This window comes from Cyprinus carpio, chromosome B24 (assembly GCF_018340385.1).
Source record: "Cyprinus carpio isolate SPL01 chromosome B24, ASM1834038v1, whole genome shotgun sequence".
Classification (NCBI taxonomy): domain Eukaryota; kingdom Metazoa; phylum Chordata; class Actinopteri; order Cypriniformes; family Cyprinidae; genus Cyprinus; species Cyprinus carpio.
Window position 1 is genome coordinate 24,079,271 of NC_056620.1, and position 27,872 is coordinate 24,107,142.

The following is a 27,872-nucleotide window of genomic DNA, read 5'->3' on the forward strand; positions in this document are numbered from 1 at the left end:
TTTTGATCAAATAAATGCAGGCTTGATGAGCAGAAGAAACTTCTTTCAAAAACATTAAAAATAGTAATGTTTCCAAACTTTTGACCTGTACTGTATATATATATAGTCAGTATATACATGTACACACATACATACAGTGTATATATATAATTATTTATATAATACATCAGAGCATTTATGCTCAGTATTCTCGACGTTTCTCAATTCTGTAATAGTCAGTTTTACAATAAAAAATAAACTTAATACATTAAATCAATAAAATTAAAGGAACAACAACAACACAATCCCCAGTTCAGTAATTCATCACAATAATGAGATTTTGGGTCAAAACATTTTTTTCATGGAAATAAACGGCTCTATAATCTTCATTTCTTGTGATTTGAGGGTGAAATATGCGGCGCTCGTGTTCTTCAGGTTCAGCGAGGGTCTGAGTGTTTAGGTTCACATGGCTTCATCACAAACATGCAGCGTTTACAAACAATACAAAATCATTATCATACAGCGGATAAATTAGTGGTATAAATATTATGTACATGCTCTTTTTTCACACTGGCTAGTGGTGTAAAGCGTCCTGAAGAGGGCTTCTGATCAGACGGTCACACAGTTTTGGCACCAAAAAAACTCAATGACCAGCATTGAACCGCAGCGGCGGATGTTTGACCCCTGACCTCTGATCATCTGCAGTAAACATGCGCCCTCAGGACGCCCAGGACTTTAACACCCATTCACAGTGAGGGTTAACACGGTAAACGTCCAGTAAATGTGCGTCTGGATCCAGGCAGCGCTCGCCTACAGACAACAGAATAAAAACTAAAGATTAATATGTGCTGTGTGTTTAAAAGGATATTAATATTCAGTCAGACAATATTCATCTGACATCAAATTTATTCCATAATTCAACTTTAAACGTCATAATTATGAGGTCAAATATGACAAAAATTTGAAACTGACTTTAAAATCAAAATTATATATATATTAAATCAAATGACATCATAATTGTAATTTTTTTTTTATAATTTTGACTTTTAAAGTGATAATCTATTTTTTATGTCAATTATTGATGAACGTGTCAGTTTCTTCTTGCCAATTATTTTGACTGTTTGTCAATTTCAACATTTTTGTCATAACTTCAACTTATAAAAATGAAAATTAAATTAAATATAAACTAATTCAAAACATCAAAAAGAGCATGTCTCAAAAACACTAAAATAACACTGGTTCACGGTTTATCTTTTATTACCAGGATTTTTTAATTACTTTTTAATCACAAATAGCAATTATACACTCAAACCAAAATTTATTTGGACACTTCAACATTTCTCACATTATATAACAGTTTATTCGCTACAGTTTAGAAAATGGTAATAAAATATGAGAGGAACTGTCAGAAAAAACTGATCTTGATAACGTCAGATAACTTTGACAGAAAGGTATTTAATGGATTCGGTTGAAAAGCTGTCAGCTGTTAGATTTAAGAACACAATTAGATAAAAACAATTCAGCTGAACTAATTATTATTATTATTATTATTATTATTAATAACAATGTTGAACTCACCGATGTTTCCTCCGATCTCGAACAGATACTGTCTCTGTCTTCGACTGGCGCTGCGTGACCCGCGCCTGTAATCGACAATCATCGGTTAACATCGGTTCAGTCACGTGACCGCTGCATGCGTTCGTTCGTTCGTTCGTTCGTTCGCTCACCCGTTCTCGCCGTCGAAGCGCGCTGTTATGTCTCTGGCCTTCATCTCGGCGTTCAGTTGAATCGCCATGGAAACCTTGGCGTGGAGCGGCGCGTGAACTCTGATGACGCCGTCGCGAAGGTCTGTGACCTGGAGAAAACAGACAGGTTTTATTTTATACAGTTAATTAATCAGAGATTTTTCACAATTTGTATCACTCCGCTGGCAGCGTGCGTTTGTAGCGCGACGCCGTTGTTACGCCAGGAGGAGGCGCGTGTGAGTCACTCTGTTACTCACAACTGTTACTGAAATTATTTAAAACTATTTTATTGTTTAATTCCAATTTAATTATTAAAAGTCCACCTCAACTGTCGCCGTGGATACGCTGAATCAAATTACGCACCACTTTTTAACCGTTGACCGAATGAAACGACATTTCCTCCGCAAACAGCGTGAAGTGATTTTCACCGTGAATTAACGACTTAAACCTGGAGAATAACAACACACTCTCTCTCATAACTCTCTTCTCAATAATACTCTTTAATACTGTACATCGAGAAGCCCAAGGCGTCGTAGCTGCTTCTAAAGTGACTTTATGTGAAGTGAATTTTTCTATGTAAACGCGTGCTAAACGGATGCGTTTGAGCGTTGCGCTCGCGTCTTTTCCAGCGTCTCGCGTTCTAAAAACAGAGTTTAAGTCAAAAGTTGAACTTTTAAAAAACTGGAGGTCTGGAGACCTTGTGTGTTCTCGGAATTCTTTGTTTTTTTTTTTTTTTTTTTTTTTTTTTTTTTTTTTGACATGTTTATTCAGTGTTAGCATGTACAATGTTTCTTCCCGAGGGAAATAGAAATACCTTAACAGAAGATCTTCAAAGTATTGGTTTGGCTTCAAATAAACTACAAAAATACCTCCAAAGCAAAAAAAAAAGAAAAAAAAAAGATAGTGCATAAATGATAAGATACATGCATAAACATATTCAAAATAATAAATAAAAAGATAAATGGACTACAGTAGCAATAATAGAAATAAAAATAATACCAATTATAAATAATAATGTTGGTGACACAAAGTTTTTAGTGACATAAAGAGGTTAGACACAAAGTTTAACAATCAAAACCTACAGAAAGGCACATTAAAATATTTCCCGTACATAAATCTATCATCAAAAGATTCCAGCCTAAAGTGGAGACTGATACATGTCATTTGAAACTGAAAAGAACATCAGAACACAAAAGAACCCAGACCATTCTTTGTAAGTAGAGGAGGGGCGCCAGACCCCAGAGAGCCCTAATTGGCACATATGACTATTTTTCTCACATCTAAAGGCAGGTGATCTATAAACGGAGACCATAGGTTATAAAAGTTCTGTGCATTACCCCTATGCACCGCAGCCAGTCTCTCAAAACTGCAAAAATCTCTTTATACCACTGAGTCACATAGGGGGGAGTGTCATTGATCCATCTAATAAGGATGCATTTCCTTGCCACAAGTAGTAGTTTATCTCACAGTTTGTATCCTGTTGCATCCAGTGTAAGTGTCATTGCCTGTCTCTTGGATGGAAGCCCCAGAAGAAAAAGACCAGGATCTTTTTTCAATTTTATCTGAAGAATGGTGTTAATTTCGCAAGTAATGAGGCTCCAAAATCTAGAGATATACAGTGAAACAGTGAAAGTATGTCCCCAACTCTGTATGGTGTTCTCGCATTTCTCAAATCAGAACGCGTTTAACGGTGCGTTTGAATCTGTGGCGGAAGAATACTGTAGCTACAGTCCATCTTAAATATAGTAAATGGAGAGTAAATATTGAAATTAAGTGCTATATTATGTGTTTTTGAGTGAAGGGAAACATCTATTAATGTTGACATTTGAAAGCGTTTGTGTTACGCTGAAGTTCCTGTCGTTGTTATTGTGCAGAAGAGCAGAGCTTATGGTTATGGATACTTCTCCTATGAGGCATTATGCCATGTTCAAAGAAGCATTTTCCAGTATTTATCAAGTATTTTCCTACTGTATACAGTCTTTTAATTGTACAGAATAACTCAAAGTCAAATACAAACAGGCCTTACTCAAAATCACAGACTTCTGAGAATCAACTGAGCACATTTCACTAATTATATTAAATTCATTGTGTCATCGATTAAATAATTTAGGAGATTTCACTTGATTTATTCAGGTAGATTCCATTAAAATTCAAGCCTTAAAAAATATTATGCGTAATATTGTTACCATAATTTTAAAACACCAGGGATTCCCAAACATTTTCATCAGCTGAACCCATTTGAGCTCAAATATTTACTTGAATATTTATATAATTGATATTTCAATAAACTTTGATGGGTCAGTGGTCACATGAAATGTAAGCGAACTCGTTTTTATTTTGGATTGATTTTATTTTAACCTCTTCAATCCCATGAGCACTCACTTCACTGCGCTCGCGGTCCTTCTCCATGCTCCATCTCTTCAGGAGCCTGCGCTTGCTCTTCTCTGAAGCCGGTGTTTTCTTGCCCATGGCGGCTTCGTTCATTTTCCTGACGTGGGAGATCAGAAAACACGGGACCTGCGGATATGAAGAGCAGACATCAGTAACAAGCACTCTTAACGATCTGAGCATCACCTGCACCTGTTCATCAATCTCAGCCAATCAGCTGCGACACCTCATTAATATTCATGAGCGCAGCTGATGAGGTCACTGGTGCTCACCGTCCACAGCAGGTCCTGATGGGTAATGAGGAGACGCACGAGCTGGGCCGCGGCGACCGCTCCCTGCATCTCCTCCTGCTTGGCGTTCTTCCCGCGGAACGTGAAGAGGTTCGGCGCGACGATCATAGAGACGTTCCACAGACTCATGCGGTTCTTCTCCTCGTACGCCACCACCTTTCTGAGGAACTCCAGGAGAGCCTGAGAACAAACAGTGTACAGTGAACAAGCAGCAAACATCACCCTCCAACGACCCAAGAACTGGACCAGGTCACAAAACAAAAAAAAAGTACAATTCCATAATGTACTTAAAGGGTTAATTCGCCTTTATTTGCTGTTTTAACGATGTCCTTACTATGTTACTATGTGACCTGGGAACATTGCAGTTGCATTGCTGTCTATGGAGGGTCAGAGAGCTCTCGGATTTCATCAGAAACATCTTAATCTGTGTTCTTACGGGTTTGGAACGACATGAGGTGAGTAATTAATGACAGAATTTTCATTTTGGGGTGAACTAACCCTTTAAAGTGCTCTCTTTCGCGCACTAGTTTTGTACTTAACATACTAAAAATGATTCTTTAGTACTTTTTAAGATAAACTTAAGTGTACTCAACTTTGCTATTTTGGGACATCAAGAAGATGATCTAAAATGTGCTTTTAACATACTACCTCTTTATTTAAAAAATGTATTTAGTAACCACTTGAACCCATCTTTAATACACTAGTACACTCAAGTGCGTGGAAATAGAGCACGTTAGGCACATTATAGAAGTGCACTTTTTTTACCTGGGGGTTTATATTCTAAGAGAGTAAAATCTGACAAACTCCAAACAGAAAGTTCCACGTGACTTCACTGGAAAGGGTCACATTTACATGCATTCATGCCACACGCATTGCATGTGAAGTTTATTTGTTCCCTGGGAGTCGAACCCGTGACCTTGGCGTTGCTGGCTCTGCTGTTTGAGCTCCAGAGTAAGCGCTGCTGATTTCAGCACAGAGATTAAACTGAGTCAGCGCTGAATCTCCACATGAGAATATGGGCGCTGAACGCATGACGTCAAACCTCTGTGTGTCATCACAGATTAATGCGGCCTGTGCGACCGGTTCATCAGCTTCACCTGAGAACACCAATACTTCACCCACACAAACACACTTTACTCAACTATCTAACACTAGTTAACACTAACACACAGAAAACACCTGCATTTTTAGACGACATTCCCAGAGGTTTTGTCAGATTTACATCAAGGCTGAATTTATTTGATCAAAAATGCAGTAAAAAAAAAAACAGTAAAATAGTGAAATATTATTACAATTTAAAATAAGTGTTTACTATGTGAATATATTGTAAAACATAATTTATTCCTGTGATCAAAGCTGAATTTTCATCATTAGTGCTTATTACTATCATTCAAAAGTTTAGGGTCAGTAAATTTTTTTTTTTTTTTTTTTTTTTTTATTTTTATAATAAAACTTCAGCAAATATCAAATCTAATTAAAAAAATGACACTAAAGAATCATTTCTCCAAAATGTTTCCATTATCCACTAGGGGCCCTCATCACAAACCTCTAGCAGGGGTCCGGGAGCCACTAGGGGCCCTCAGCACACTTCCAAGGGGGCCAAAATATGACTTAAAATGACTTAAATATGTAAGACAAAATAAGGTTTAAATAGACTAACACAGCTTCATTTGAGAACCAGGATGTAGATAAACTGTATACAACATAATATAAATTATATACACACATTTTGTCAAGCTCTATATTTTATTGAGTCTGAATTGCTATTTGTGCGCGAAAAGTAATTAAAAAAAAAACCTGTAAATCATAAACTTAAAATGTCACTAAATTACATTTCAGTCATTAAAAAAAGTAAAAATGGTGAACCAGTGTTTCAGTATCATTAATTCCAATCAAGTTAATTTCATTAATTTTGTCATTTTTTCAGCTTTTTTTTCACGTGTCAATATATTTTTTTTTATATTTTTTATATTTAATTTCATTGAATTTTTTTTTTTTTTTTTGGGGGGGGGGTGAGTTTTAGTTAAATATAATAATAATAATAATAATAATAATAATAATAATAATAATGATATAATAAATAATAAAATATAATAATAATAATAATAATCAGTTGCTGGAAGTATGGGATTTAATTATTCTAATTATTTATAATTATTTTATGTATTTTTGTAATATATCGCCACTCCTCCTTTCTTTAAATAAAAAGTTTTAAATATCTTTGAGGGTGTTCAGATATTGTCTTTGACACTGAGGGGCCAAGGAGCTTAAGAACTGCTGCCTTAAAGTATAGTTATTTAGTTCTGTGCATGACAACATGTTCAGGAAGCGTTTGTGAGCGTGATGAAGAGATGAACAGACCTTCAGTGTGTCTCTGTTGGCTTCAGGAAGCAGCATGATGAGAAGATGAAGAGCTTGAATCTGATGTTTGGGTGATGAGATACCTGACAGACAGACAGAGGAGAGACCAGACGCTGAACACTCAGTAGCTTTGATTCCATCTCCCTGCTTTTACGTGCATTTTGAAGAATCACATCAGAAACCAATGACTGAAACTCAAAATTTCAAATAAAAATCCCTTAATTTGCGAAATGCAAAAAATCACTTTGCGCTGTGGGACCAATAGTGGACTGATCTCGTTCACAGCATCTATTAAATGTTGTTTTGGTCGTTCTGAAAGGCCTGAGCAGAGTCTGTCATCAAAGTATTTCTCTATAATTGTCTTAAAAAACTGTGTTCCCAAACAGCAGCATCCACCTCCCAAAGCATTGACTGCATTTATTGTGATTCGTCTGCTCTCTCTGAGGTGCAAGTCATTCATTATATATGAAAATTATTATATTCAGTGGCTTCTTCTTCTTTTTTTAGTAATATATAGTGCCAGTTTACAAAAAAGAGATTTTATTCTTATCTTCGGATCGAAAAATAGAAACGGTGCTTATTCGCAAATGTTTTATGCGATATTTCAATTTAGCACACAAGTTAAAGGGATAGTTCACCCAAAAATTTAAATTCAGTCATTAATTACTCACCCTCATGTCGTTCCAAACCCGTAAGACCCTTCGGTCATCTTCAGAACACAAATTAAGATATTTATGATGGAATCCGTGAGCTCTCTGACCCTCCATAGTACCCTTGCTGTTTATGGGAGGGTCAGAAATTTTCATAAAAAATATCTTAATTTGTGTTCTGAAGATGACCGAAGGGTCTTACGGGTTTGGAACGACATGAGGGTGAGTAATTAATGACTGAATTTTAATTTTTGGGTGATCTATTCCTTGAAATTCGCCACTTTGCATGTAAACCCAGCTAGTGGAGAGACGGCGATCTGGTGTCCAGACTCACTCTGAGCGGCTGTGAACGCCGGCAGGTGCTGCTGGGTCAGCAGAGGATTGGGCAGCTCGCGGATGAACATCTTCAGTAAACCCGCCGCGTCGTTCTGACGCACCTGATCCCAGTCGAAACGATCCTCGTAGAACTTCAGCTCCAGCTCCTGACGCAGATGCTGAGGACGACAAACACAGAAACCAACGTCACTAAGCTTTTCAACGTGACCAGCAACTGTTTGGTTACCAACATTCTTCAAAATATCTTCTTTTGTGTTCAGCACAGGAAAGAAATGAATACAGGTTTGGGACAACATGCGAGTGAGTAAATAATGACAGAAATTACATTTTAGGGTGAACTCTCCCTTTAATGACAGTCGGCTGCATGTTTAGTACTGTCTCTTTAAGAGCTGCACACATCTGTTTCTCTCTCAACTTTTCATTTTATTTAATTTTGAGCTGGCAGCCTTTTAAAGTTGACATGGATATAAGAACAGTTTTCAAGAAAGAAATTCATGCAGCAAAGATCTGAACAACAACCCTTCACCGTCCAATAAAATATCAGAGAAAAACTTAGAAGAGAGAGAAAATGGGTTTATACTGTTCTGGTGGACGAAGCAGGTACACAGAGAAGGAAAGACTTCTAGGATTCGATGACTGTTCTGAAAGAGCACGTAACACGTAAAGCACTTTCTGGATGCGTGTGAAACATACACTTCACCCATCGTTGCGCAAAGTTATAACGGAGCGGCTGGGTAAGTGTCAGTCCCGGGTTTCCTCCCAGACCATGGAAATAGTAAAGAGTGTTGATGTAGTGCTAAATTGCGATCCAGAAGGCGTGCAGTGTCTTCTAAATAAATATGCGACTACCCTCTCTATCAACCCAAAGCTGGCCTGTACCGAGATGAATTTAGAGAAACTGCACATCTCTAACATCTCTGACTTTGTGAAGGAGGCACTCTTGACTGGATTTCATCCAAACTTTGTAAAAACTTTTCAAGTTGGCACTGACATTACCGTTGGGGACCACACCTTGTGAAAAGCAAAAATCGTCATACTGCACACCCCTAATTCAGATGTGAATCTGGAGCAAATGTGGCATATTCAGATGCTCTCGACATCATGTTCACTCTCTTAAAGTGGCAGCATGTCTTGAAGAATACAAGTGTGATTCGACTTTCTAACTTCATTTCTCTCATCCTGAGCTGCTGCTCTTCACTCATGGATGAATAACGCCGAGGACTGTGGGATTGAAGCTGATCATTTACCTTCACTCTGGACGCTGATCCTGGAACCCTGAGAATCCCCTCCGTCTGTAAGCCCGTCTGCTCCAGTTTAGACAGTAACTGAAAGCAGGAACACAGTCGACATCAGCAACACATGAGATACACAAGCATACATGCTGGGTATTAGTATAGCTTTCTGGACATTTACTATGGTAGAACTGTGTTTTCTGGATGTTTTCTTTGGCAACACCATGTTTTCTGGACACTTTCTATGGTAACACTGTGGTTTCTGGACATTTACTATGTTAACACCATGTTATCTGGAAATATACTACAGTAACATCATGTTTTACAGATATTTACTATGGTAACACCATATTTTTGGGATATTTACTATGGTAACACCATGTTTTTTGGACATTTACTATGGTAATGGATGTTTTTCTCTGGACCTTATGCAACACCATGTTTTTTTTTTCACATGTACCGTGGTAGATTTTTTTAGTACATTCCATGTTTTGTGAAAAACACTATGGTAATACCAATGTTTTCTGGAAATTTACTATGGCAAACACCATGTTTTGTGAAAAATTTAGTACTCCAGCACAATGTTTTCAGGATATTTACCATGGTAATACCATGTTTTTTGGATATTTACTATGGTAACACCATGTTTTCTGGATTTTTTGTTGAAATCATATCCGCCGTGGTAAGTCCACACATGTTGTCTGGAAATTTACACTCATAACACAAATCAACTACAGAAACAACTACTTACACTAAGACAACTGTTCCCATGAAAAATCCTATGCAAAAACCATGTTTTTTTGAACATGTACCGTGGTAAGTCCACAGACATTGTTTGAAGTATGGCTTTGTTTTTGTGCACATTACTATGGTAAACATGGTTTTGTGAACATTTACTGCATGAACGCCGTCTGTGTGCTGTTGTTTTTTCTGGTAATACAGAGGTATGTTGTGAGACTCCAGAGTCTTTATCATGGTTTTTGGATATTTACTAGAGCGTCAGACTATGGTTGGTTGTAGACATTTACCTTGGTGACACCATGTTTTTTGGACATTTACTATTTAATACTATACTTTATGGTGACCACCATTGTTTTTGGGACATTTGGTAATACTGGGACATTTACTATGGTGATCTTGTTGTCATTACCTTGGCGACTCCATGTTTTTGGACATTTACTAATACTATGGATGGTGTTGCAACTATGTACTACTGGAATTTATCTGAGGGTTAAACCATCTATTTGGACATCCTGCTCTCTGTAATCCTATGTGTTTCCTCAGTAAATCCTCTCTCCATGTGACAACAATAACGCACGTTTTCCATCATTTACCACTATGGTGACAGAGGTCAACGCAGGCGTTGTAAATTTACAAACCTGGTTCCGTCCTGGACATTTACCTTGGTGACACCTAGCACTTCTGACCACATTTACGGTAATACCTTTGTTTTTTTGGAAATCCTCTGTAACGGAGACGACCGTGGTGGCCGTGGGGTGGTAATGCTTGTTGTGGAGGATACTGTTGTGGACATTTAGCGCGCCGTTTTTGGACATTTACTATGGTAATGCGGAGGGACGCTTTTTGTAGACATCTGAGCTGGTGGTGACTGTGACAGCATGCTGACTGGGAACATTTCCTATGAAAAGCCATGTTTTTGTCGCAATTTACTACGGTGATCTACACAACATTCCATGTTTTTGGACATTTACTATGGGTTGTAATATGGTTTTTGTGGAACCTTGGTGACAAAGAAGGAAAGATATGATACGTACAGTACCTTCTTGAAAACCATGTTTTTGGACATTTACTATGGAATACTATGGTTGTTGTGGTCGTTTTCCTGGCACATTTACGTAGTTGACATTTACGCCGAATATACTATGCTGTCTATGTTTTATGGACACTTTTACATGCTTTCTAGACTTTTACTATGGTAACACCATGTTGTGCACAAAAACAATTTTAATAAACACATCTCTTTTTTGCACACATACAACATTGTAAAAAAACATTTTATAAAAACGTTTTGGACAAACCCATGTTTATATTGTATACTATTTTGGACATTTACTATGGTAATACTATGGTTGTTTTGTTTTACCTTGGTGACACAATTATTTTTTGGACTATGATACATGCATGTTTATGGATTTATTTGACTGTGGTGGACATTAACTATGGTATTTTTGTTTGTGGACATTTACTATGTAATACCACCATTTTTTTGGCATTTTACTATGGTAATACTATGGTTGTTGTGGACATTTACAAAGGCGGCGACACCATGTTTGGACATATGGTACTACTATGGTAATACTGGACATTTACTTTGGTTTTTTTGGACATTTACTACTGGTGACACCATGGTTGTTGTGGACATTTACTGCGGTGACACCTATGGTTTTGGACATACTATGGTAATACTATGGTTGTTGTGGACATTTACTGCGGCGACACCATGTTTTTGGACATTTACTATGGTAATACTATGGTTGTTGTGGACATTTACCTTGGTGACACCATGTTTTTGGACATTTACTATGGTAATACTATGGTTGTTGTGGACATTTACCTTGGTGACACCATGTTTTTGGACATTTACTATGGTAATACTATGCTTGTTGTAGACATTAACCTTGGTGACACCATGTTTTTGGACATTTACTATGGTAATACTATGCTTGTTATGGACATTTACCTTGGTGACACCATGTTTTTGGACATTTACTATGGTAATACTATGCTGCTTGTTTTTGGACATTTACCTGGTGACACCATTGTTTTTGGACATTTACTATGGTAATACTATGGTTGTTGTGTTGACTTACTATGGTAATAACACCACTATTTTTGACATTTACAATTACAATAGTAACACCATTTTTTACAACAACCACTACGACAACACTATGCTTGTTGTAGACATTTACTGCGGTTACACGACGACAACATGTTATATTTACAGTAGTAATGGTATCCTTGGACATTTACTATGGTAATACTATGGTTGTTGTGGACATTTTACCTTGGTGACACCATGTTTTTGGACATTTACTATGGAATACTATTTGTTGTGGACTACCTGGACACCATGTTTTTGGAATTTACTATGGTACTATGTTGTGGACATTTACCTTGGTGACACCATGTTTTTGGACATTTACTATGGTAATACTATGGTTGTTGTGGGACATTTACTGCGGCGACACCATGTTTTTGGACATTTACTATGTGATCACCATATTTTTTTACTATAGTAATACCAGTTTTTTTTTAAATATTTACTATGGTAACACCATGTTTTATGGGCATTACAAAGGTAACACCATGTTTTTGGACATTTACTATTACAATACAAACACCATGTTTTTGGACATTTACTATGGTAATACTATGGTTGTTGTAGACATTTACTGCGGTGACACCATGTTTTTGGACATTTACTATGGTAATACTATGCTTGTTGTGGACATTTACCTTGGTGACACCATGTTTTTGGACATTTACTATGGTAATACTATGGTTGTTTGTGGACATTTACTGGGCGACACCATGTTTTTGGACATTTACTATGGTAATACTATGGTTTGTTGTGGACATTTACCTTGGTGACACCATGTTTTTGGACATTTACAATGGTAATACTATGGTTGTTGTGGACATTTACCTTGGGTGACACCATGTTTTTGGACATTTACTATGGGTGACACCATGTTTTTGGATATTTACTAACATTTACCTTGGTGACACCATGTTTTTGGATATTTACTATGGTAAAACTATGGTTGTTGTGGACATTTACCTTGGCGACACCATGTTTTTGGACATTTACTATGGTAATACTATGGTTGTTGTGGACATTTACCTTGGCGACACCATGTTTTTGGACATTTACTATGGTAATACTATGGTTGTTGTGGACATTTACCTTGGTGACACCATGTTTTTGGACATTTACTATGGTAAAACTATGGTTGTTGTGGACATTTACCTTGGTGACACCATGTTTTTGGACATTTACTATGGTAATACTATGGTTGTTATGGACATTTACCTTGGTGACACCATGTTTTTGGACATTTACTATGGTAATACTATGGTTGTTATGGTGTTGTGGACATTTAACACCATGTTTTTGGACATTTACTATGGTAATACTATGGTTGTTGTGGACATTTACCCTTGGTGACACCATGTTTTTTTGGACATTTACTATGGTAATACTATGGTTGTTGTGGACATTTACCTTGGTGAAACCATGTTTTTGGACATTTACTATGGTAATACTATGGTTGTTGTAGGACATTTACCTTGGTGACACCATGTTTTTGGACATTTACTATGGTGATACTATGGTTTTTGTGGACATTTACCTTGGTGACACCATGTTTTTGGACATGGTAATACCATTTTTTTGGATATTTACCTGGTACATTACTATGCTTGTTATGGACATTTACCTTGGTGACACCATGTTTTTGGACATTTACTATGGTAATACTATGCTTGTTATGGACATTTACCTTGGTGACACAATGTTTTTGGACATTTACTATGGTAATACTATGGTTGTTGTGGACATTTACCTTGGCGACACCATGTTTTTGGACATTTACTATGGTAATACTATGGTTGTTATGGACATTTACTGCGGCGACACCATGTTTTTGGACATTTACTATGGTAATACTATGCTTGTTATGGACATTTACCTTGGTGACACCATGTTTTTGGACATTTACTATGGTAATACTATGGTTGTTATGGACATTTACCTTGGTGACACCATGTTTTTGGACATTTACTATGGTAATACTATGGTTGTTATGGACATTTACCTTGGTGACACCATGTTTTTGGACATTTTACTATGGTAAAACTATGGTTGTTGTGGACATTCACCTTGGTGACACCATGTTTTTGGACATTTACAATTTCTGAGTCTGGATGATTTACAGTAGTAATGGTATCCTGCTGTCTGTGGGTGTTTAATGCAGTTTCTGAGTCTGGATCTCGATCAGAGAGATCTGGATGTGAGCGACACGCACCTCGTGCTCTACTGCGCACCACGCGGTTCCTCTTCATCTCGATGCCCAGGAAGTCGTAGAAGGTGGTCAGCTCGATCAGAGAGATGTAGCCGATCTTCTTGATGTCCTCAGACGTCAGATCCCTCACCCGCGTCACGCCCTGTCTGGGCCTCACGATCTGAAATCTCTGAAGAGCAGACCACAAACCGCATTAGACTGCAGCATCTTATCTATCTATTCTCTCCAGTGTTCAGAAGGACAGGGTTTCGTTTGTTTTATTTGGACCTGATATCAATTTAAATCTCAAGTGAACGCACCGGTGAATCCTTGTCGTCTTTACGGATCCTCCTGCAGTCTTGGCATTCACGGCCTTTCCGATGAGCTCGAGCCGCTTCTGAATACGGCACGTCGAACGACAGAAGGATGGTCTCTGAAGCGCTGCCGGAGCCGTTAGTGTCCGCTGCACACGGAGGAGGAACTGGACACACATATAAACATGACCTTAATCACCAACGATTATGATATTTCCACAAAATCTCAAAAACACACAAAAAAAAAAAAATTCATACAGAAAACATAAATAATTATTGATTTTTTGTTTTTTTTACTAGTGGGTTCTAAAAGGTGTCTGAATACATTTTGCTTTTACTATAAACCAAAACCATAAACACAGCCACTTTCCATAAAAACTCCATTTAAACAATAACCTCTTTCTTCTCTTTTTGTGCACTAATCTAGCTTATATTTGCCATCATGTACTGTAAACATTGTCTCTTATGATAAACTGCTTCTGATGTTCCTCTTGTGTGCGTCTGCTAAATGAATGCATGTTAATGTAAATATATCGTCTATAAACGATGTGCAACCTTTAGGTGTATTCCACTGCGGCAGTCTGAGAGCGATCTGTCCGTTTGGAGAAATGGGAGGCGTGAGTTCAGACTGTAAGAGAAGAAAATCACATCATCACACAGATTCATGAGGTACACACGTTCTGTTCAACACTAAAATCAGCACGCACCGCTGCAAATAACTGCAATCAACCATTTCATTCTGCTCAGCACTTGGAATCATATTTAATAATACAATAGGTCGATATTTACTGTGGAAAATAATTGTTTATATAATTATATAACTGTAGAATAATATAATTTAACAATATAAAACAGTCTTTAAATATTGTGTACTGTTTTTTAGATTATTTATTTTTTGAAATGCTTAAATGTCCTTATTTTAATGGCAAAATCTGATTGAAATTTAAACAGCATAATTATTGTTGTCATGTCAAATATAATAATTTTGATGACACAGTTCATCAATAGTCAGTTTAGAATCATTCAAACAAATCAAGGTCATCACGTCAGATATAAATCATTTCAGCATGTGTTAATACGTGTGTATTAATGTCTGTATAGACGATGTCCTGCTGAACACTGGACATTTGTTGGGCTATTTCGGTCCCATGAATCTGTGCTTCATATATCCACTCAGAGTATCAGATATTTCAGCTGTCAGAACAGCTGCGCACGAGTCTGAACTTTCCTAGGTTTCTCTGTAATTTGATGCAAAGGTGATAATACAAATTATAGTGTAATTGGCAAAACATATATTTTATATATATATATATATATATATATACATATATATATATATATATATGTAACTTTTGAGGATTTAGGATGGTGATCATCCCAGTCTTGTAAAAGGGTCGATCACATCATCTTGACGTTTACGAGGAAAGAATCCAAACTCAGATGTGTGTCAGCTCAGCAGGAATGAAACACATTTTTCTGCAGTCTCATCTGCTGTCATGAGGCTAATTATAAACGCGTCTGGTGTTTCCTCATGTGTCGCTGCGCAGTCCAGGTCTCTGTCAGTGGGACACTTATTTTTAGATGCATTCACACACCTAACAAACAGCAGCTGCACAACAACCAGAGTTGCCAAGTCTGCAGTTTTCCCGCGGAATTGTGCTACTTTAACACTGGTTATTTTTCATGTTCGCGGGATTAATCAACAACAACAATGGGATATTTAGCCCCTTAAATGCACATTTTACAAGGGGAACCCCCTCGATTGGGCTATTTTTGAGTATCAATAGGGAGGGTTTTGTCATGAAAACCTGGCAACCCTGACGCCAGCGAGAGACCTGCCGATGATCATCTGGGGCCAGCTGTTCAAAAGTAATCTGATGGGACTGTGGCCAGCGGATTGGATCAAATCTTGACAATGAGTTGTTCAAAAGAACAGAAGGATTCTGAAATCAGATCAGTCTTGGTTTTGATCTGGATTAAACCCTCAGTTTGTGTTGTTTTGGTAAGATTGGGATACTTTTGATCCAAAGAAACCTGATTATTCTCAACCCAGCAGAAGGATGGATTTCAGGAACAAATATCTAATAAAACTTTAAAACTGGTCCAAAAAATACAACATTTAATACAACAAAAAACACATCAACAAACATCACAGATGGACTAAACACAATCAGAACATCACTGATTGTAAAATACATTGGCACAATCATCAGAGATGGACTAATCAGAAGTAGTTTTTGTGTAAATGGAATTGCACCCCCAGATTACACTGATCCAGATTACACTTTCTGAACAGCAGGCCCCTGATTTGAAACCGGTATGAAGCACCGGTTTGCGCTCACCGAGGCGTCGGGCGTGGAGAAGACGTCTCGCACGTGTCTCGTGGGCTGTCTGTTCCTCTTGCGCAGCGTCTGCGTGTAGTTATCCAGCCGCTTCTTCACCATAGCGGCCTGTGAGCGCGTGAGCGTGGAGAGAAGAGCCTCCGCCGGACCGTCGCTCTGTGTTCCTGTCACCAGTGTGGAGAGCCCCGCCTCCTGCAGCCACGCCTCCTCAAGCTCCGCCTCTGAAACATCAAACACACACCGACTGAAACTCCCAACTGGTCAAAAAACACAACAAAATGACCCCGAAACTTTAGGACAAATCAAAGCTCTGCTGCACTGACCCACAGTTATTTTTACACCGTTTGCAGTAAGTGGTAAAATGCTGATATTACAGTTTTTTCAGCTGCTTACACACAGAATCTCTCCTTGTCACACAGTTTCTGAAAGCTGATACTCAAACAGCAGAAGCACACACCAGATCTGCAAAACCATACACTAATTCTCAGACTTTGACTCAGTTTTTAGTTTCATAAAACACTTTTTGCAAAACACAACACAATTGCTTTTGAGATGTGTTTGTGATATTTTGAATGCAGTGCTTCATTTTGCAAGAGATGAGAGGTGTTTTGCACGTTAAAAAAATAAATACAACCTCATGTTGTCAAACGTGTTTACACACTGCCTCCGAAACTTTTTTGAAAGGATGATGAATATGAAAAAAAATTTTAAAATGTCATATTCAGTGTGCAAGGACCGTTAGGCCTTAATGATGATTATGAAATGTTAACTCTAAGTATACAGGTTTGAGTGAGGGAGTGAATGAAGATCCATACGCACCATCCATGCTGCTCCGCTCCGTCTGCTCCTCCGGTCCTCCCTGACGCTCCTCCTCGATGCTCTTCATCTCACTCCAGTAGTCCTCCATAGAGTCCCGGGACACACAGCGCTCCGGAGCGGAGGGAGACAAACTCATGCTGCCTATCCGCTGATACTGCGCTTTCCTGCAGAAACACAGAGAGACTGAACACATGAGTGTCTGCATCAGGTGCATCTGAGATCCTCTGCACACACACACACACACACACGCAATACCAGAGAACAGACTGAAGAATGGACAGTAATAATGACCCACTCGATCTGATTGACACTTCCAGACTTACAATGAAGACTCAGGGAAAAGGAAAAGGAGGCAGAGAGGAAAAAGAAGAAAGGAGAAAAATGATGAAAATATGGAAAAAGAGACAAAAGAAGAAATAAAGAAAATGAAGAAAAAGGAAAAAGAAGGAAAATGAAAAGGAAAAAAGGTAAAAACAAGAAAAGAAAGAAGAAAAGGGAAAAAACAAGGAAAAATGGAAAAGGAAAAGAAGAAAAGCAAGTGAGGGAAATAAAAATAAGGAAAGAACAAAAAAAGAAAACAGAAGAGAAAAAGAAGGACAAACATGAAAAGAAAAAAAGAAAAAGAATGAAAAGGAAAAAATGAAGGAAAAAGGGAAAAGAAGAAAATCAAGTGATGGAAAAGAAAAATATGGAAAGAACAAAAGAGAAAATAAAAGGGGAAAAGGACAAACATGAAAGGAAAAAACTAGAGAGGAAAAAGATAAAGGAAAAAAGAAAAGGGAAAGAAGAATAAAGGGGAAAGATGAAAAACGAGGAAAAGAAGAAAATACAAAAAAGGGAAAATAAAAAGAAGCTAGGGAATAAAGAAGAAAAGATGAAAATGAAAAGCTGTTGTGATAACTAGCAAGACTTTCACAAAATATAACAGAAAATATTAATGCTGGTGTTTGATAGTGTCTAGCGACTGTCATCGCTGTATACACACACACACACACACACACACACACACACGTCACCCAGCACTAGTTTAATCCTGAACGTTATTCAGCCTCTCACACGATCTCATCAGAATCTCATGTGAGGAAACATGATTTCTTCATCTGTCAACTCTCACAAATTATGAAACCCTATTAAAGACATTATTCAGAACACACCTGCATGTTCAGTGAGGCACTACAGTATTAGAGAAACAGTTTCTCTTTCAGCTCGAAGAGAAAAGAGTTCAAAGACAATGAAGTTCACTCGTGAGAGACTCAGCTGCTAAACTCGTTCAACACAGCGCTGCTGCCAACCAATCACTCTTGTTGCTAAATTAAGCAACTTTTGAACTGAGCTGCTATCCGCATTGTTGTCTATTGCTACAAATATTCCTGTGCTACTTATGACTGCTTTTGTGCTGCAGGGACACATTTCTGCTGAGATTTGATGCAGTGGCACAATTTTGCATTGCAATCGTGCAATGACATCACAACATCATGAAGCCTTCCTTCAGCATCTTCCTCTGAGAATGAGTCGGCAGCACTGACCAGTGAAGAACATGCTCAAATATTGATACGCTACGGGAGCTGATATGATGAAGGAAGTGGACCTGCGTCATTTAGAGGAAGTTATCGATCAGCGCTGCACATGAAGGAGCCTGAAGTGTGTTACATGAAGAACTGAACGTCCCTGCCTCGGTTTACACACACCAAGCCTCCGATGGAAACCATATTCAGCTGGAAAACATCACAATCACGTCATCACAAAACAACTTCCTCATGCATTCCATCAGCGCGAGGAACGTCAGGAGCGCAGCAGAACAGGTTCCCCACATGTGTGTTTGTGTTCGAGTCTGATCCGAGTCAACACACACCTCCGGGACACTTCAGTGCAGGAACATTTATGACCTGATTATAGCTGATATTAATAAAACCATTCCAGGAATATTCCAGGAGAACTGTAACTCTATTTATTAAAAGCTTGACAAAAACACAAACATTTACTTAATAATAATAATAATAATAATAATAAAATTGTATTTTATTTTAATAGCACCTTTCCAAAACCTAAGGTCATTTTACAAACTTTGACAAAAATGAATATTGTTTTTATATTACATAAAATAATATAAATATATAAAAGATTTAAAAAATAAGACAGCACTTAACTTTTCAGACATCTTCAGTGAATAAAACTGTTTATTTTATTATTATTTATTAATACACTTAAAAGAGTCAATGAACATAAGAAATTCAGTCTTCAAGACTTTAAAACCGAATTCAGAATTCTTTGATAATTCATAAAATATTGAAAAAAAAATGAAAAACAACTAAAGTTCACTCAATCTCACATAAAACTCAAACAAAACAATATAACTTCAATATTCCTTCAAACAGAGAGCGGTTCACCGCACGGCCTGATGGGTAACCTGCTGGTTCCGTCACTCTGAACACATGAAGGAATGATCTGGAGGACACACAGACACAAAGCTGATACAAATGCACATCCACGCTGAAACATCACCATACTAAGCCATTTATACACATGAGAAAACATGCAAATGATTAAGAAAGCTCTCAGATTGTGCAGACACCGAACACTGAGGCATGATCCAGATAGCACTCATTCTGATAATAGAATTAGAAACGAGACGCTGAAGCATCTTCAGACTCACGCTGTGTTCAGATCCAACCAAACGATCAGCCTCCAGAAGACACCAGACGTCTGAATGAAAGCAGAGCTAAACCAGCTCCTGTACAAACTCCATGAATCCACAGAGTCACAGAGACCAGCATAAACACACAGAGGATCTCCAGAGAGCTTGAGGAGCGCGTGGCTGTTCTCCTTTAGGTCCTGTCCATGATGGATACAGCATGCGTACTCTCAGTGCTCAGAAAGACATCAGGAGTCTCTGTGTTTTTTTTCTCCACCCCCTCTCCACCCCCGATCTCTCGTCCTGACCTCTCTCTCTCTCTCTCTCTCTCTCTCTCTCTCTCTCTCTCTCTCTCTCTCTCTCTCTCTTTCTCCCTCTCTCTCTCTCGTTTCTCCTCTTACTCCTCTCATCCTCCTCTTCTCTCTCTCCTCTCTGGCTCCTCGTGTACAGTTACAGTCCTCTGGTCTTCTCGGTTTACAGCTCTAAGCTCATCTCTGTCCATTCAGACTTCGAGACACACACAAATGTGTGTAATTTAGGAAAAGCACTTCCAGATGTTGCTATAATGACCACAACAGCATTCCCAACGCCGCTGCTTTAGTTTAAACAAACATCTCAATCCTTTTGATTGTATCAGGCACAAAATCATCTGTTAAAAAGTTACTTTTTTGTCTTTCCACTGGCAGAATTTAAAACTTTTGATTGTATCAGGCACAAAATCATCTGTTAAAAAGTTACTTTTTTGTCTTTCCACTGGCAGAATTTTCACTTGATTTAAAGTCGACATTCAAAAACAAAATTTTCATTGTATGAAGTTAAATTAAATGTAAAAGTAATAAAATACAATGTAAAAAGGGTTTTGATGTACTAAAATAAATGAAACTAGAAAATAAAAAATGTATAAAAACTAAAGACATATTTTTAAAAATGAAAAAAACAACAAAATCATTCAAAAAATACCTAAAAGTTCAATGAAAACAGAACAAAAAAAATCTAAATATTACTAAAAAATCAAGTCCTACTCCACATGTTCACTATATATAGTGACTCACTCAAAAATACATTATTGATTTAAAATGGGTCGTATATCTATTTTTTTCTACTCTGTAAAGTTCTGCTATTAACTTTGCTACTGATGAAGAACAGGACATTTTCTCAGTGTCTATCTTACCTGAGTAGTGTCTGATCAGGTCAGCTCTCACTAGCACACAGTCTTTCGTTCTGGACGTCCCGCGGCCCCCCGTGATGAATGTAGGTCAGCTAAACTCAAAACATGTGCTGCTTGAACCTGAGAAATCATGAGCTCATTCCTCCAGGAACATCGACAGCTGGAGCAAAGACGCGATTTAACTTTGCTTCGTATTTCAGAAAGCTTTGACAGAACTTGCATGAAATACGACTCTCCTGACACCTGAAGGTGCTGTAGAGGGAGTGCATTCAATCAAATCACACCGTCTCCATCTCTGAAAACACTTCATCAGAAGCTGTGCCAAGCGTCTCCTGCAGAAATACTGGCTCACAGGTTTGTTTTCACTCTCCGGGCATAAACCAGCTTCAATCCATCAGGAACGCAAGCGGCTTCCCTCCCAAAGTCTTAAAGAGAAACATCTGGAGTCTAAAAATACCTTTCAGATTCCAACAGAACCAAACTAGGACTGCACTCTTAAACATAAAGGTGCTTCACGATGCCACAGAAGAACATTTTTGTCTAAATGGTTCCACAAAGAACCTTAAACATCTGAAGAACCTTTCTGTTTGTGGCGAAAGAAGGTTCTTCAAGTAATAAAAAGCTAAGAAAGAGATGGTGCTGAAGCTGGTTGCCTTATACTTTTAAGTTTTCTCAACTTTTGATCGGTGCAGACTAGAAAGGGAATGTTGATTAAAACACAGTGCACAGCTGGAATCTGACCCCAAAGCCGCCCTGAACACCCCGCACACACTGTGTACCTCGTCAGCAGATCGCAGCACTCCAGCGGGTAAGAGCCGGAGCACTAGCTGCAGACAGCAGATCAACAGACTTTAAAGATTCATATCAGCCGGACTGACCAGCTAATGGAGCTTCAGATGAAGAGGTTAGCGTCCACTGATGACTAACACACTAAACCAGCACAAACCACAAACACTCCTTCATTTAAACCCAGTCCTCATGCTCCAGCCACATTCAGATCAATATCTGACCCTGGAGCACTAAACCAGTCATAAGGGTCAGTTTTCTGAAATTGAGATGTATGCATCATCTGAAGCTGAATAAATAATCTCTCCATCGATGTGTGGTTTGTTAGGAGGACAATATTTGTCTGAGATACAACTATTTGAAAATCTGGAATCTGAGGGAGCAAAAACATCTAAATATTGAGAAAATCATCTTTAAAGTTGTTCAAATGAAGTTCTTAGCAATGCATATTACTAATCAAAAATTAAGTTCTGATATATTTACGGTAGAACATTTACTAAATATCTTCATGGAACATGATCTTAATATCCTAATGATTTTTGTCATAAAAGAGAAATGTATAATTGTGACTCATACAATGTATTGTTGTCTATTGCTACAAATATACCTGTGCTACTGATGACTGCTTCTGTGCTGCAGGGACACAGATAACAAGATGAAATCATAATGATTCACTGAAAATCAGCTGAGTGGAACTATTATTAGTTCAGCTAATAACCTGTGATATGTGGGGTTACCATACTCATATTCCTTAAAATTTACATAATATAACAAGGTAATTTTAAAGAATAATACCATGGTTCTCGTCCAAAAAAAAGAAATTACGGTATGTATGGTATTAGAAATATGTGTTATATTAAGAATGTGATATAATTTTTCACATACACAACCTGTCAGAAGTTTGGGAGTGGTGAGGGGTTTTTTTTATCTTTCTTAAAGAAGTCTCTTCTGCTCACCGAGGCTGCATTTATTTGATCAAAAATACAGTAAAAAAATGGAAATATTATTAGAATGTAAAGCAGCTGTTTTCTGTGTGAATATCTGTTAAACTGTAATTTATTTCTGTGATCAAAGCTGAGTTTTCAGCATCATTAGGGTTAGGCTCGAGCTGTTGTGCTGCTCAATATTTTTGTGGAAACTGTGATACATTTTATTTTTCAGGATTCACAGATGAACAGAAAGTTCAGAAGAACAGCATTCATTTGAAATAGAAATCTTTTCTAACATTAGAAATATCTTCACTGTCACTTTTCATTAATTTAATGCATCCTTGATGAATAAAAGTTGTGCTCTAAGTTACAGACCGAGTGTGCTTTTACAGGAAAGGAAGTCCAAGAGTGTGTGTGCTCTAAGTTACAGACCGAGTGTGCTTTTACAGAAAAGGAAGTCCACTACCACTGAAGCTTCCTGTTTGGCTCAAGCGATTGAAAAGCCTGTTGAGTGTCAAGCATGTGCTATATAATGCTCTATATGACCCTGAACACACCCACAGAAATCAATACCACAACATTAACTTCCTATTAAATATGAGCCACACACACAAAACCAAAAAAAAAACAACCACACACACACACACACACACACATCTGCTGTCATTAATCAAGATCACACAGAGCTTACAGTCAGAGAGAAACTAGAACAATAACATGTCACACAGAGCAGGAGGATCAGATTGCATGAGCGCAAATGTCTCGAAATATTCTTCTGTTTAGATTCAGTCACACGTCTAATGAAGCTCAAACACTCGTTCAGGCGAGAGAAAACCCTGATCCAGATAGAAAATATGATTTAGATTCTGTCATCAAACAATAACTCCCAACCAAACACGGTCTTTCACACCAACGGTACGATTTACCAGTCAAATGTGGCTCCTCACGTTCATGCAAAGCAGCGTGTGTGTGTGTGTGTGTGTGTGTGTGTGTGTGTGTGTGTGTGTGTGTGAAAGAGTAACTAACACACAGCAGCAGCATTTCAATAATTCATTTACACAAACACACACTCTCTAATGTGTTAACACTTCCTCTGATCCGCCAAAACTGGTTTGTTTGAGCTTTACCTTGCAATATACACAATATAACAACAGAACTTCAAAGATTACTGTATATATGGAGTTATATGTAACAAATAATGCAATATAAATCTTCACCTACACTACACTGTAAAACAAAAATGTTTTCACTCAGTTTAACTGCATGTTGCATTCACTATTGTAGAATATTAGGTATTTTAACTTGACGAATTTAAAGATATTTGAACTCATAACGTTTAGTTGGAATAACTTTATGAAAGCAAGGAGGAGGAACTTTAAAAGTTGTTTGTGATACTTTTTTAAGTTCACTGTAAAAATGTGATATCTTCACTCTACTTTATCTGTTTGTTAAGATGCATTTATTTGGACTGTTAAGTATTTTCAGCTCGACACATTTCAAGTTATTTGGAATATGTCTATATCTTTAAGTTTTCAGTATCATGAAAGATCATGTTCATTTAACTGAATTTGGCTTATTTTCATAGTTCATCCAAACTTAGAAAATATAATAAACCTTATAATGCCAAATAATTAAAAAACATAAAAATAGCAAATATGGAATTTATCAGCAAGGAATTTATTATCATTGAAACATGAACTTTTGGCTCAAAACCCTATTTTTTCCCCCTCAACTCTTCCTCATTTCTTTGTATTACTCTTAAATTCACACTTCTATTATTGATCATAATGCATGAACACGTGCTTGTGTTTTGGATTTTGATACAGTTATAAATGCAAACGTTAAAATTAAAGCCAAGAAATAAAACCCAACAAATGAAACCAGTTCAGTTTTAATCTGAGCTTTGAGATGAAATATTAACCATCTCTTCTTCAAACACAAACAGACTTTATGATGATGACAGTATCGCTGCATTAGTATCTGCAGACACTTATCAGTCAAACCCTCGTTAACCCTCATTAACCTCCTGTTTACCAGCTCTCTCTTCCTCATCTGACCCACAAACAGCATCATTTACAGCACTAAAGGCTGGTTTACCGTAGTAAAGCTGCTCTGATTACCTGTGCATGTTGAAGCGTGCGCTCTCACGGCCGTCCGGACGCGAGTGAAGCGTTTCTGGCAGGAATTCTGCTGTTCTTCCTGTCCGCTGGAATGCCGTCCGGCAGCATTGAAGTCAGTCGCTCCTGATCTCAGATCAGCCTCAGCCACTTTATGGCCTTTTATAGCTAACTCAACAGAGTCAGTCTAGAGTTCACGTGTCTCTTCTCAATGAAGCAGTTCAGAGATTCCACAGAGAATAGTATTCTTAGGAATATCTGAGACATTCCAAAGACTATCTTGATCTTCACTGCGTGAGTCACACGATCAGTGATCAGTCACAGAAATAGCACCCAACCTTAGAGACTTATCAATAGCTTCATGTCAGAAAGCTGCTTGTTTTACTTTTTGCAAAGTCTGACTGAAGTGCATTAACAAATTTACATTTTTGAAATAAGGTCCTATTAGTGCATTAACAAATTTACTGACAGGGTGCATTACATTTGTTACAGTATTTATTATTATTTGTTAGCATCAGTTAGCATTTCTTTAACAGAGTATATGGGTCGGTAAGATTTTCTATGAAGGACATCTCTTCTGCTCACCAGCGCTGCATTTATTTATTTAAAAAATACAGTAAAAATGTGAAATATTAATAGAGTTTAAAACAGCTGTTTTCTGTGTGAATCTGTGTTAAACTGTAATTTATTTCTGTGATGTGCAGCTGTATTTTCAGCATCATTACTCCAGTCTTCAGTGTCACATGATCTTCAGAAATCATTCAGAATTGACTTCCATTGTATTTTTGTTTTTTCCATTTAATGGAAACCGAAACGGTTTGCTTCCAAACATTCTTTAAAATATATTTTTTCATGTCAAGAAAAAAAAAGAAAACAAAACAGCTAACAAAAAAAAAAAAAAAAAAAAACAAGACAACTGATGGTTTGTGGCTGCATTATCCCATTAAGAATAACGAGAATTAGAAAACCCCTAAAGTCAAATGTACAGAAATGTTACAGTCATGAGACGTGTTTAACAGTCGTGAAAATATTGTGAAAATGCAAGGGATGTTAATGCTTCTGAATACAGGCTTCACTCTCTTTATGCTAAATATCTTTTCTTATGTTCTCTTTTGGTTTTGATGAGGCATGAAAGTCATTTTAGTTTCAGGATATAATCTAGTCAGGTGTGTGTGTGTGTGTGTGTGTGTGTGTGTGTGTGTGTGTGTGTGTGTGTGTGTGTGTGTGTGTGTGTGGAAACAAACGTCCAGTGCCAGGCACAGCAGCACACGACTCATTCAGAGACACACAGAGACACACAGGAGTACAGGACTTCCCTTTGTACAAGACGAAACACTGAGAGAAACGAGCTTTCAGCAAGAACACACACAACGGCGCTTTCAGCCTGTGTGAATTAAGTCACTCAGCTGGATACAACACAACACCACTGACCTCTAGACAGCAGCTGTGTGTGTGTGTGTGTGTGTGCGCACTATAAAGCTGGAGTCAAACATCATCCCTGATTGCAGCAGCAGCAGACACACACACACTGATATTAAATCACATAACAACACTCTCTGGCTCAAAACAAAAGAAACCTGCAGCACATAAATCACAGAACATCTCTCTGGCTCCCATCTAATGTAAATATTTTAAGACAGAAGAGACGTCTCGATCATGACATCATCTGATGAGACACTAGAGGACAGTCAAGTGATGCATGCTGGGAACTAAACTAACTCTGGCACGGCTTCACAAACACTTTTACTGAGTCACTTTTATGTAGTAACTAGCAGTAGTAGAGTGACTGATACACCTCGCACACACACAACCTGGTTTCTATGGAAGCATGTGCATGCCACACAAATAAATAAATAAATAGAAAAAGTCATTGCATCTTTTAATTTCAGAATTCTGACTTTTTTCCCTCACAATTTACATCTTGCATAAATGAACCTCTCACAATTCTGAGTTTATATCTCGCAATTCCGTTTTTTTATTTTATTTTTTATTTTTTTATTAATTTCAACTTCTTTCTCAGAATTCTTTTTTTATATCTCAGTGGCAAATAAATAAAAACTGGCAGTTAACTCTTTTCATTCGGTGGCAGAAACAGGCTTTCATAGATTTCGTCATGGTAGCTGTTCAGATAAATGACAGAATTAATAATTAATTAAAGAGCTGTGCATTTGTTCATTTAGCAAACACTGTATCTACAGTGACGTGTGAGGGAGCAATATGATCATGTGCTCACTATACTGTATTTACTCAGCAAATATTTGAAGATTTTAAGAACATGTTCAGGAACAGACATGAGAACAACAGAAGTACAGCGAAAGACTAAATCATTAATCTGACAGACTCTGATCACTGAACAAAACAAACTGTTTAGAGCACAATCTCAGACGACCTAAAGATGCAATTCACTCAGTGCTGATAGGAGCACATAAAAACATACTAGAGACCTAAAGCACAAATAATACATCAGAAAATATGAAATGCAACTGAATAAGAGCAAAAGAGAACGAAATTACAAACTTTACAAACACCTCCAATCTAAAAACAACATACAATTCAAAATAAAACATCAGAGGAGATCAAAGAAAGTTTAAAGGTAGAGTGTGTGTGTGTGTGTGTGTGTGTGTGTCTGACCTGTTGTCTGCTGCGTGTTTCTGCTCATCTGCGTGGATCCTGAATGAATGAAACGCAGTCAGAACCACTCCGCCACAGTCCTTCACATCCATCATCCATCAGATCCCGAACACAGATCACCGAAAG

The 27,872-nt window shown here is 37.6% G+C and overlaps 1 protein-coding gene across 1 annotated transcript; it reads right to left on the bottom strand.

Moving 5' to 3' along the window:
- Positions 1–91: 91 nt before the first annotated feature.
- LOC109059591 (rho GTPase-activating protein 28-like) lies at positions 92–27,872 on the bottom strand. The gene is made up of 15 exons (XM_042752239.1): positions 27,747–27,872; positions 17,484–17,647; positions 16,665–16,885; positions 14,878–14,950; positions 14,329–14,489; positions 13,941–14,198; positions 10,762–10,788; positions 8,997–9,074; positions 7,748–7,907; positions 6,764–6,846; positions 4,385–4,582; positions 4,107–4,241; positions 1,707–1,834; positions 1,558–1,622; positions 92–789 (listed from the first exon to the last, which is right to left on the bottom strand). Exons 1-15 carry the CDS (start codon positions 27,839–27,841, stop codon positions 698–700), a joined length of 1,938 nt encoding a protein of 645 aa, XP_042608173.1. The 5' UTR covers positions 27,842–27,872; the 3' UTR covers positions 92–697.

What these genes read in the sequence shown, in the direction of transcription:
- LOC109059591 (XM_042752239.1), bottom strand. Translation starts at nt 27,841, where the DNA reads ATGATGGATGTGAAGGACTGTGGCGGAGTGGTTCTGACTGCGTTTCAT. An exon ending in AGCAGGATACCATTACTACT is followed by an intron (nt 10,789 to 13,940) that starts GTAAATCATCCA and finishes ATTCCATAGTAA; the next exon opens with ATGTCCAAAAACATGGTTTT. An exon ending in CGCTTCGACGGCGAGAACGG is followed by an intron (nt 1,623 to 1,706) that starts GTGAGCGAACGA and finishes TGTCGATTACAG; the next exon opens with GCGCGGGTCACGCAGCGCCA.